This window comes from Cariama cristata, unplaced genomic scaffold (assembly GCF_000690535.1).
Source record: "Cariama cristata isolate BGI_N322 unplaced genomic scaffold, ASM69053v1 scaffold22181, whole genome shotgun sequence".
Classification (NCBI taxonomy): Eukaryota; Metazoa; Chordata; class Aves; order Cariamiformes; family Cariamidae; genus Cariama; species Cariama cristata.
This window is the reverse complement of record NW_009600271.1, coordinates 113,273-125,983: the sequence shown is the minus strand read 5'-3', so window position 1 is coordinate 125,983 and position 12,711 is coordinate 113,273. Positions and strand designations below refer to the sequence as shown.

At 47.2% G+C, this 12,711-nt stretch overlaps 1 protein-coding gene across 1 annotated transcript in view; it reads right to left on the bottom strand.

The window, feature by feature from the left end:
• Positions 1-9,428: 9,428 nt before the first annotated feature.
• LCLAT1 (lysocardiolipin acyltransferase 1) overlaps positions 9,429-12,711 on the bottom strand; it is a 75,964-nt gene continuing 72,681 nt past the window's right edge. The window contains exon 5 of the mRNA XM_009709979.1: positions 9,429-10,423. Within this exon, the coding sequence (XP_009708281.1) occupies positions 9,915-10,423 (509 nt within the window). The 3' untranslated portion in view covers positions 9,429-9,914. The remainder of the gene's footprint in view (positions 10,424-12,711) is intronic.

Genomic DNA, 12,711 nt, shown 5'->3' with positions numbered 1-12,711 from the left:
CCTTCTATTTTTGATGACTTCCCGCTGTATCGACTCAAGGAGTGACAGAGTGAGGTTCGGTGGCCCTGGAAGCTGTCCAGGTTCAGCACGACCTCTCCGCTCTGCGGGGTAAGGTCCTCCCTTCTAATCCTCCTCTCTGCTGGGGGAGATGCGGCAGAGCCAGATGGGAGGGGAGGATTAGGATTCGGAGAGACCTAACTGAAAGCTGGGTTCGTTTCCGAACTGGATGTGTCAGAGCATTTGGCAGACTAAGGGTAACCAGAGGACTTTATACCTAGGGGTGTAATGGTCTGTCACTGGAAAACGTACCTGGTTTGGTTAATAGAGCAACCAAAGCACCTAACTGCACGCTGTGTCAGTACAGAAGGCTTAAAAAGTCCATGTGCTTGGTAATAAAGTCTTGGTACCAAATAGCAAGACATCCGTAGAGTCGGGCTGTGAACTCACAAAATGAACGGCTGATAAATTTAGGACCTAGATGTGACTGCAATGGTTGAGTGGCAAAATGCAGAGTAATCATTAAATAAAGCATTCGAAGTACAGTATGAAGCACATTATTAATAGATTTGACAAATGCACGCGTAAGTGGGGGTTTTGCGCAGTGATTTTTAACCCCTGCTCTCTGGTTCCTGGTGACACTTGCAGCAAGAGCCCCATGGAGAGGACCCAGAGAAACCAAGTCTGTCCTGCGTCAGGAGATTTCTCTCCTTGAGAAATGTTCAGGGATCTGCTAATCATAAACCAACGCAAGCCTCGTATTATTGAGAAAGAGAAGCAGCCATTTCCATCAACTGCACCCACCACTCGCCATCAGTTTGGCATCGCTCAGCCAGGCTGGCTGTGAACAGCATCACGATGGCAAAGGGGGCTGTTGAGATGCCTTGAGTCATATTTATGACAAGGACCATTCTACCTATATTTGTGGTTCCTGCTGTGCAAGCATCAAGCGTGTCCTGTAATAACTTTAATAGCTTTTATGCAATGGTGAGGAATGATGAAGCTACTTCAAGATTAGGTATTTAACCTCCCTGGTTTTATTCTTGTCTTTATCTAACAGCCAACAATCCGATCTCTTCCAGCGTCCCTCGCTATCAGACTCAGGCTGGAGTGGGGCAGAGGGCTGGTCCCAAAGCCGGGGACTCTGCTCTGGCCTTCGCAGAAGCAAATAGCTGTGCTTTTGCTCCTGGACTGCCCCTCTGCTGATGTGCCGTGGCCTGCCACCAGGCACCAGGCTTAGAAAAAGGGACAACCGTGACCAGACAGGCTCTCACAGGGCTGGAGTCCCTTTTCACCCGCAATAAGGGTGTGTGGCACAGTGCAGTGCGTCCCCCTCAGCAGGAGTGCATCCCAGGAGATGTCCCCTGACCCCCCTGGGAAGCAGGAGGTGTGTGACACACGCCGCTGGTCGGTGGCAGACCCAAAGGTAGAGCCCCAAGGTCTGAAGTCCACCCGTGGGGCCACAGCTCCGAGGTCTGTCCCAGCCTGCAGCAGAGGACCTCATGCCCCACCGCTCCTTGCTCACAGCACCCTCCTCTACCTCCCAGCCTTAAATGATGAAGAAAGTCTGCTAAGGACTTTCCTGCTGGAAGGACTCGGTGGGAAGCAGCTAATGCAACCTCTCTTGCTCATCCACGGTACTCATGTCCAACCGATAATAAAACCACAGGCTCCTTTCTCATTAATCCCTAATTAGGCGCTCTCTCACTTATATAGCACTTTCTATCATTAGTGGTGGAAAGTTGAGAGCCTGCCTTTAACCTTCGCACGTTGCGAGGAGGCAGACCCAAACACCTTGCTGTGATCTTGCATAAAACATCTCCTTGCGCTTGCTCTCAGGGGCTCCTGGAAAAGGACACCCCCCTTTCCCCAGCGAGGGCAGAGAAGCAAAACCTGTATAGAGGCGCAGCATCGGCAGCGAGGAGGCTGGAGATGTCCACCAGGCATGTGACACCTGACCGCTGAGTGACTGCAAGGTCAGGTTTGCCCTTGCACAGTGGTAAGAGCCCTAGCGATGGACCACAGAGGCCTGAGCCAGCTCCCTTGCTCCTGGCAGCTCCTCCTGGCATCTCCTTCCAGCTGGACTCCTGCCTCCATCACTGCTCTTTACCAGCAGCTGGGAAGGAAAGGGAAGCTCCATCAGCTCTCCTGCTGCCTAAGGGGCTTGCCAAGATCCCCCAGTGGGCTTTTAAGTTGCTGTATGGGGGAGCGGTCTGGCCATGGCAGAGGGGACTTGGAGCGAGCTCACCTGCCTGTCGAGAGTGGAGCAGAGGAGCCCACACTGAGCTCTGTGCAGCCTGGCTGCTCCTAGAGCTTCAGCATCTTAATTTAAAGCCAGGCTGGGCGTGGGGCATGTAGGCTGAGGCACCCCATGCTGTAGGACCACGCAGCTGTCCCTGCACGTGGGGCAGGAGCAGGAACAGAGAGAGGAGAGCAGAGATCCCAGCTGAACATCTGCCCCGCTCCCACCCGTGTCAGACAAAACCCCGCCAAATTATTGGGGGGTGTGTGTGCTGGGCACATGCCAGGGACGGGAACGGGCAGGCAGCTGAGCTATTGCATCTGGAATAAAACACCCAGTCCTCACTGCTGCTGGCAACGTGACATCCCAGCAGCTGTGGGTCAGCTGTGTCCTGCGCTGTCCTGCCCACAACGGTGGGACTTGCTCCCAGCCGAAGCCTTGGGGACCAGGAATAATACATGTCGCAGACAGATGTGCAGCCTCAAACCCCCAGGTGAGTGTTAGTGCCTGGTGCCGGACACAGCCCCAGTTTGCAGTAAGAGGTGTCCATGTGCTGTCCCCACCTCCGGCCCACATTACCCACAGCATCTTTGAGAAGACCACCAAGGACACCTGAGGGCTGTCGGTCAGCAGGTCCATTCACAGCCGTACCTTTCCCAAGCGCTCCTCTCCGGCTTCCCAGCTGGTGGCTGGAGCATTGGAGTCCTGCAGGACGATGCTGTGTGTCCCATTGTCCTTGTGTTGGCCACGAGGATCTCACCTTGTTCATGCAGTAGCCCAGCAAGAGGAATCAGCTGGCACATCCCCACGCAGGGGACCAGTGGCAGGTGAGGAACTGGATCTGGCCCCTCTCCTTGTGGGTCTCTCCAAGGGCAGACAAATGCAAGGAGCCCGTGGTGTCAAGCAGTCCTCAACTCCTGCCTCACGAGCCTGGCCAGCACAGCTTGATCCACGTAGGACAGCGGCTCCAGGATCACGTTCTCCTGCTTTAAGCCACTGAAGTACAGAGGGTGTCCCAAAACCTTCTCCTCTTTTCCTCCTGGGAGGGAGAGAAGAAGGAAAGCATAGAGTGAGAAAGGAATCGGAAAAGTTTCATTTGCTGCCGAAAGAGGCTGTTTGAAGCACTTCCTTTAAATGGCTGGTTCTGTTCCTCCCGGGATTGGCATCAAGGCCCGGCAGAAGCAACACGAGTTCAGCTCCTGACTGCCCCACGGCCGTGACTGCCCACGGCACGCTGCTCTAACCGGACCCCCAGTGCTGGGAAGGGACCCCCCCGCCCTCGCAGCAGAGGAAAGGTTTCCCCGCCATGACCCCGAGGCCGATCCACCGGCTCTGATGTTTTCTGCCCACCGCAAAGCGCCGAGGAAAGCCCCTGGGAAGTGGGGACCTGCGCTTACGGAGCTATAAAAAAGGGCACTTCAAGCGAAATGAGTTCAGAGCTGAGCTCTTTGAACAGCACTGGGCAGGGAGTGCAAAGCCGTAGGAAGCAAACCTGTGGACTTACCAGTGTGAACAACATCTCCACTTGAATCATTTCAGTGAATGATCTGGAAGGAAATCCAACTGCGGCGGTGGGGAGGGGGACAGTGGGGCAGCTCCTTGCCAGGGAGGTGAGGGAGCACCCAGCTGCCAGGTGATGCACGGACTGCACGGGGCAACGCTGCCTTACAGGTGATATTGCAAGTTTCCCTGGAAAGACAGGCAGCTTCCCAGCCCGTCGGTGGGAATCTTACTGACAGCAAGGGATTACTCTGTCCTTAAAGAGCCCAGGGTCTTGCACACCTGCTGGGACAAGAAACTGGAGGAGCTGTTTGCTTGAAACACAGAACATCAAGTGAGAGACTCGAGTATGAAAAGAGAGGAGACATCCCCCTGACTAGCTACAGGGGCAGACGGGCAATGCTGGCATGGGCAGGCAGCCTTTTAGGTAAGAACATAGGGAAGCTCCTCCTGGGGCAGTGCGTGGGTCCCGCTGTGAACCACCCCATGGAGGGTGTTCTTTCTCTCTCCACTTTCTCTAAAGATGTCTAATTAAAAAAGTGTCTTAATGCAGACCTTTTCCTTCTGCCTCCAAAGCAAGACGACACACTCCCAACCAGCTGTACCCAGCACTGGCAGGAGCCAGCACCTTTCCCAGCGCCGCTATCCCCTTATCCCTAACATTTCCCTTCCCTACAGGTTCAGTGTTAACCAACATCCATCCCCCTCACTCACTGGACACCCAGCAGCTCAGGCAGCAGGGCAAGCCTTGAAGCCAGGCAAAGAAATAGTGCAGGGTGGTAGAGGGCAAAACCAAGCGGTAGCGTTAGTGCCGGGTCAGGACTCCGCAGAAAGCAGTGCCCAGCGGTGCCTCCCGCTCCTCTCGCAGCATCTTCTCGTGCCCTCGCACCCTCCAGCAGCTTATCCTCCTCTGCTGGGTGCTGTCCTGTGGACACAGAAGCAAACCTAAAGCCTGAGCCCCTTTAGCTCTTCCCTTTGGTAAGGCTGAAGGGGCTCCTTTGCTCCCTGCAGATGAGGGTGATGGGGCTCTCGCATCCTCCCTCTGACAAGCGAGATGGAGAGAGAAATTTAGGGAAAAGGGTGCTGATCACCAAAACCGTTACACTCACACCATGCAGCCCCGTGTGAAGTGTCTCGTGTGAAGTGTCTCACCTTTCCTCCTTCTCCGAGAGCAGCAATCTGACAAAACACAGGCAGAATCTTGCTCAAACCCCTCCTGTCAGGCTCCTGCATATCCCCCCCACCAGAAAAAACAGGCACCCCGCATGAAGAACTCCAGAAAAATGGATGACAAACCATACAGACTGGAACACAACAAAGACATCTGCTTAAAAATTCAGGGCCTACCTCCACTCCTGCTAAAGATGCTGGGACTTCTGAGAGGCACAGCGAGGACAGAGGCGAGCGGTCTCTGCCTCTCGTGTCGCAGCCCAAACCCTCTCGAGGACGGAGTCACCCAAACACGTTACACGCACAGACCAGGCTCCCTGCTCCCGGGAATCATGTGGCTTGCGGTCTGGTTCAAAGAAAATCCTTTTACCCGTTGTAATGAACTGCAAAGGAGGCGTTCGGGGCAGCTGGAGGGTGAAGGCTTTGGCTGCCATTACCATTATTTTCCATGATGGCAGGTAAGACAGAGAAATCAATTTTTTCATTGCATATTCAAGCTCTGAGGGAACAAAGAACAAGTGACAACCATCTTTTCAGAGAGACAAGCTGCTCAATACAGAGCATGGCTCATTTTGACTTTTGGGGACTGATTTGCATGCATACATAGACATTGCAAATATCATCTCCAGTTGTAGAAACTGCTACCACGTCTCCGTTTCTTGTGGTCTCTCTGACACACGTTACCCGCTGGAGATGTGGGTGTTTCGCTAGGGCTGCTGCGGGGCGTAGGAGTCAGGGCAAGGCTATTCCCCCGTCAAGCACAACAGCTCCTGAGAAACACAGCCCTTGTCTTTCCGCACCGGATCAGCATTCGGACAATGGAGAGAGAAATCAAGGAGTCTGTGATCTGAAGTTACGTTAGAGACAGGTCCTCAAAGAACGTGATAGATCATTTCTTGGGTCAGTAATTATGTGGGTGGTAACAGGATACAGCTAAAATGGAGGGCTCACCTAGGTACACCACCTAACACGCTCTTTCAAGCCACAATTTATTCTTAAGCAATACTGGTTAAGCAGCAACATAAGGCTAAAATTGAGCAGTACCTCTTGCACACACAAAGGTTTCCACATCCCTTTACATGAGGGGAGGGTACAGCCAGCCTCCCACAGAGAGAGGGGAGACATACCACTCCACCAGCCACAAACCATGGGTCGAACACCCGAACGGACACCGGTCTGCCCAAGACAGCCAGCCATACGACTGAAGACAAGGTTTGCTCCTTACAGGTGCATACAGAATATGTCACGCAGTAAAAAGAAAACAGCAAAATTAAACACGTGCAATGCTTCAGGTCTTTATTGTTGCTGTAGAGTAACGGGTACACGGTTAAAACATTCTAACAGAATCAGTGAACTCTGAAAACTAAGGCTTTCTGTAGGTTTGTAGCATCCTGGTGTTTCCTTTCACACAGTGTACATATAAAATCAAGTTATAAAAACATGGATCTTTTTAAAACAACACAGATTGATGCAACGCACAACACTAGGAATTACATTTCGTATGATCAGACAACACCTTATAGACCAGCTTCGGGCCTTACAGTTTTGAAGCCAAGAGAGAAATGTCTTGGTCTGACACCTTGCTACCCAGATGAGCCTGATGACAAACACGGCAGGATTTCAACCTTCTGTTCTGAGCAGACAGAAAGAAACCCCTGATGCTGATGAGGAAACATTTGATTGAGGAAACCAGAGCAGTATCCTTAAAGGATGTCAATGATCTCAAATAATGTAAGCAGGATCTAGCAAGACCTGTAGGTCCTGTGGACAGAGCAGGCACTGCAGAGCAGTGCCACTGCGGGGACTATGAGAAGGTGAGCCCTGACGAATGTGCTAATGAGCGAGACAAGTCGTGGTGCCAATATGCGTCCCATGAAAGAGGGGTGTGTGTGATTCCTGGAGTACTAGCACCTTTAACCTAACCGCATTGAAAACATTTCAAAGTGATTTACTCAGCATAGAATCATCGAACCATTTACGTTGGAAAAGACCTTTAAGATCATCGAGTCCAGCTGTAAACTTAACCCTGCCAAGTCCACCACTAAACCATGTCCCTATGCGCCATCTTAGTGTACTTTGAATAGGGAAACAGGGTAAGAACAAAAGAATCTCCAAAAAAATCTGTATATTAGATTTTGAGTAAAAAGCTACATTTTGATGAGAGAAAAAAAAAAAAGAGCATTCACAGAAAGATCTTCCCCCAGTTCCTTAACCACTTTTTAAACAAAGAAGTTTCTATATCCACAAAGCTTTTTCTCTTTATTCAATTCCCCACCCTCCCCTTGCATTTCTAATTGAGTTGGAAAATGATGCACGTAATCTGAAAATTTACATCACTCACAAAGTCAACACCCCTCCCTGCGAGAGGAGGATTCTTCACTTACCATGTACCGCCCCGCATCACGGAGTCAGGCACTGCAAATGTGACATGAGCAGCTGACAAAAAGAGTATTCTTTCTCTTTGATCCAAATACATGAGCGAGGAGGATGAATTACAGATTTGAAGGATGTTTGCCACATTACAGTAGGTTATGTGTTTGGCTCACGCCAGGAGAAAACCCCTTGTAAGGGTCAACAATGGATTCCATTTGATTTCATGTTCAGAGCTCAACTCTAATCACACACAGATGTAAATCTTTCACCGCCTCACAACCAAGACTCACACTGATGTTTCTGATACATCTGATGACACCACAAAGTTCTCTGAATGACTGAGAAAAGCGTAACTGGTATTTACATCACCAATAGATACAACCTGTCCTCCGAAGTCATTCCTGAAGACTATGTTAAGGCTATCGGAGTAGGCTGGCCATGGTTACTCCTGGTATGAAAGCACAGCCGTGTCTCAGGACAGACTAGAAGCAGCCTTTTAGGTCTCCTCTGCATGAACCATAAATGAGGTTTTTAGGTTTTCCCGTGCAGCGAGGTACCTGGATGTGCAGTGAACTGCACCAAAGCAGAGTATTAGGTGAAGAAAAAACAGGCTATGTAGATTTAAGCTGCAACCATGCCTTTGAGATCACAGAATTACATTTCAAAGAGTCCTCACAGTGCATAAAGGACCTCCTTCCACTCATGACAATGAAACACCAGTTGTCAGTCATCAGGTACTCAAATATAAACATGAAAAAATCATTAAGAAACATAACCCTAAATATAAACCTAGTGTTATTTATTTTTAAGAAAAAAGGGATTAAAAAAACTAGAATAAAACAGATGGCTTCAAGTACTTTCCGCATAATAAACAATTAGTTATTATAAGCATAGAGTAAAAAATACCTGTCACCTTGCGAGGGACAGTTGAATAGAGGCTGGTGATTTGTTCAAAAAATGGCCTTTGATACAAACACATTAGACAACACATCTAGTGTTGTAATTCAGAGGAAAACAGATGTGCCTACCATGTCGACCCAGTGCTTGAGATTTCAGCACAGTACGAGATACATTTTGCACTCTGTACTTTCACATTTCATGGCAACGCCACTCAACATACGGAGCCAGGCCATCTCGGTTTAGCTCAAACAAGCCTTCATGCAATAAACAACAAATATTTAGGAAGTCAGGAAGGTTTTGCAGCAATACAGTTGATCAAGTGGTCTAGCATTTTTGAGGTTGAAAAACAAATCTAACCTGAAGTGTCTCCTAAGTGCTGGCAATGTTTATGTCTTTTACTTACGTGAGCGTGAACATTATTATATATGACAAGGAATACACTTGAAAGTGTCTTGTCTGAGTTTAAGCCTTCAGATTTTCTGAACGTCATGAAAATAAGGGAAAGTGTTATAGTGGGAGCCCCAAAAGACCCCCTCCCCCCCAAAATTGCGAAGGAAAAGCAATGATGTCCTCAGGTAATCAAAGAGAATGCTGCAACGGGAAGCTGTAGCTCGACTTCCCTGTGCTGTGGTAAGTCTGAAACCCATCTCTTGTACCTCTAAGGAGACAACCATTGCACCAGATGCATTTCAACAGGTCAGGCTGACACGCAGGGAACAAGCAAGTCTTCCTGCTTATCCATATGGACACTTGAAATGCCTAAGGAAGCAGTATGAAAACCAAAATAAATGCTTCAAAAAAAAAAGATATCTTGCCTACTCTGAAAAATAAATAAAGTGTTCTTGATCAAATAATGTCTACAAGGAGACCTTTTTGAAAAACATTTGCCAGCTACTGAGACAGATGCTTATTTTTGCCTCTACAAGAAAAAAACATCAATAAAACAACAAAAAAACAGCTCCCCTACCCCGCAGCTTTGTATACTACAGTAGGAACAAGCGTCCCACAGCAATGAGGGAGACCGAAACAGTATGAAACAGTGAGAAATCAAAACTTAGCTGCATAGGTCTATCAAATAATCAGTTAAGACTTAAATGGAGGCAGAACCAGCACTGTTTTCTATACTACAACACAAGACTGCAAGGCTTAAAAATCCTTCTGAGTGACCAAGCCAGAATGAATAGCGGTAGGTTCCGCAGTGTTTGGAAAAGTTAATGTGAAAATATTTTTTTAAAATAAGTTTGAATATATGAAATAGAAAAAAGAAACAGAACAACTTCTCCTCCAACTTCCACCTACCATCAAAACATGGCTAAACGTCCCAGCTTTCCAAATCTGGTGCTTACTTTACAACAATGTGATTATATAGAAATCATACATCTGTCTCTTGTTAGCTGGACAGTTTGGGTTTCTACATGAAAGTTCAGTGCATGTCACATTTATTAATGTCCTTAAGATTGTTCAATAATCCAGCAATTTGTTTCTTAATTACAGCAGAATGCAGTTGCTAGCTGCTTGCAAGAGCAATGTTGAAATTACATTCAGAGATAAAAACTACCACTTCCACATGTAGCAATAACTAACGTTTTTCTTTCTCTTCACAGAATCAAGTGCAAACGTCTAACAATGGCGATAGTAAAAGACAATTCTTCATGCAAAAATTCTTCCCTGTGCATAAAATTTGCAGGACATCTCAAACCCATCCATTTTTATGTCCGTCTCTACCCCAGAACTAACTGGTCTTTATTTTCGTCTCGTGAAGTTTCCGTTGCTTTTTAAAATATCGATGACAAGCGAGTTCAATTAGCTCTAGCCCACCAAATATCTTTTGCTGCACAACAAAAAAGATGATCATAGCTGCAAAATACCATCGTGCCAAGCTGTACAGGTACAGCAGTGCCAGCATACCCAGTGGGAACACCGTCCAATACAGGAGCGAGATGCACTTAACTGCGAGGACCCTGAGCTCAGATTTACACGGTGGAATAATGCTTTGCCCTGTTGCACTGAAGCATTTGCCACCTTCATAGAAGCGTCGGAGTCTCTCCTCTTTCTCTTCCCAACGCTTCCGGCACCAAAGCTGCAGCTCCTCCTTAGAAGCGGGCACTGTATCTATGGGATATCTCTGGACGTGGAAGTGAATCTCCTTTGGGAAGTTTCCATTCAAAAGGTGCTTCTCTGTCTGAGGAATGTTTTGGGGGTATGCCACAGTTACATCATGGATAGCATCAAGATTGTTACCTAGAAGAAAGGTTTGGGAGGAAAAAAGATCAATACAGATCATGCAATGGTCAGAACATTAATTCACCTCATGGCGTGACTGAAAATTGTCCAAATTGCGGCAGAAATCCTAAAGACAGGTTAGCTATGCAGAGTATGTTTTATCTGCTAGAATCTCTAAAGGCTGAAAGGTCAAACTTTTCCCAGTCATTATCTGTTCTGAATCTGAGCAAAAAACTTTGGGAACAAAATTATATGCAGTACAAGCTGATGTAGAATTACAACAGTGAGTAAGAGGTCAAAGTCAAATCTAGATGAGAGAAGATGCACATCTGCTATTGGATGAAGACCACAGTATGTGAGACTAATCTTCAGTTACTCATACCTGTGCTGCAAGTTGAAATTGCTTTTAACTAATGAAATACAACTTAGCGTATGTTCCTGTGAACACTGAAGAAGAGTCAGTTTGATCTGGAGCAAGCAGCATACGCAATCCTATTCACTGAAGACTGAGAAAACATAGGTGAAACGTATACCAGCTAAATATTTGGAGCTTATCAAATCTAGGGTATCCTACAAAGGATAAGGAGGATCTCTCTAGCTCAGCCAGCTTTGCATAGCACTCCAGTTAACACGATTTCTTTAAATCTGACCAGTCAGTACTGTAAGGAAGTGAGCTGCTGCTTACTGCATCCCAGGTCTGGTAAAGACAAAATACGGCATAAATGGTGGAGAAGCCCAGCTTTAAGTAATCCACATATAGTTAGCTATTTGGGTAAAGTGAGTATTGCTAACCATTTAAAAAGCAATTGCAGATTAGAAATTCAAGAGAATACTGATGAAAAAACTCTGCTCTTCATTACCATGCCTGATTGAGCCAACGCTCTTGCAAAGACAGCAGTATTGCCAACGTGGGGTTTGCTAGTTCATCTCTGTACTAAGTGTTTTTATATTTTGCACTTTCTATCCCCCAGCCTCTGACCAGACATTCTTTTTAGATTTCATAAAGTAAATTCCGCTAGTGTATAACTGGTCTAAAAATAGGCGTATGGTGCGCTGGATGTTGCATAACTGTTAAGTTCTGCCAGCAGCGACTTGTCCCACCGTTTGTATTTGGCTGGCCGGTTCGGGGCAAAAGAGAATTGGAGACTAAAAGCTGTCTCTAGTTGCAGCAATTGAAGACTTTTGTTCTCATAGATGATGTCCCTTCTTGCAAAGATGATCAAAACCTACTCTTTAGCCTCACTCCCGCTTTTCATTTGCTCCCCTTCCCTGGCATTTTGGCCTTCCTTTACAGCTCTAAAAATGACAGGGACAGAACAGAAAGTTACTTTGAAAGGCCATGTTCAAAATGACGTATCTAAAGTTCAACTCCAAATACCACAAAAGGGGGGAAAACCCTATTCAGCCTTTCAGAGTATTTTGTAACTGTGCTGTCGTATAACGATCTCTCTCGGACAGTTTTGTGGCAGGTTACTTGGGTTTTTAAAGAGCTATATATGGCTCCTAGGAGGTCTATCAGAGCAAAACTCAATACTCCAGTTTTTGTCTAGCTACAGGATCACAACCTATCTAAGCAGAGAATCACTGTATTCTGCACAGGCAAAAACTTTCAGAGTTCCTTCCAAGAGATGCCAAAATTGAACGTGTCTTAGAAACCCAGCCCTTACAAAAGGAAACAATGGCCAGTCTGCTGCACCTTAGCACAAAGCATTTTCATTTTGAGAACAGGCACATTTCTCCTCTCCCTATTCCAAATATTTCTGCCATCAGATGGAATTACAGTCATCCTCCAGGTCAGACATGCCCTGGCCCAGACAGGGGAAGGGCTGCTACATATGCCTCTAAGAGATATCCTTCTCTTACAATTGGTCTTCCTCCTGAAGGTCCTGGTGGGACATAAAACCTACACACTTTCCCTCAAGAGGGAGGCCAGAAAAGTTCAGTCTTCTCGAGATCCTTGTATGAAAAAAAGCCTTCTATGAAAAGTTTTTGGCTACATGGGTTTCCCACCCATCTTGCAGTCATTTGTTTCTTTGCAGCTAAACAGTCAGTCTGCCATTACATGCAAACGTTCTTGAAAAATGAAGGCTTTACATGTAAGGATCAGCGGCATACACAGGCAATAAATCATCAGATTTGCTTAAGACACAGATTTTCTCACTGTGCAAGTGGGACTGGCAGGACTGGGCAGGACTCCCCGCCAAACACAGCTGGTCTGATCTCTCCAGCATGCAGATATATTTCTGGCTGTGAATTCCTGAGCAGAAATAGGGAAGTCTCACTCCTTACCTATGGATTTGTAGCAT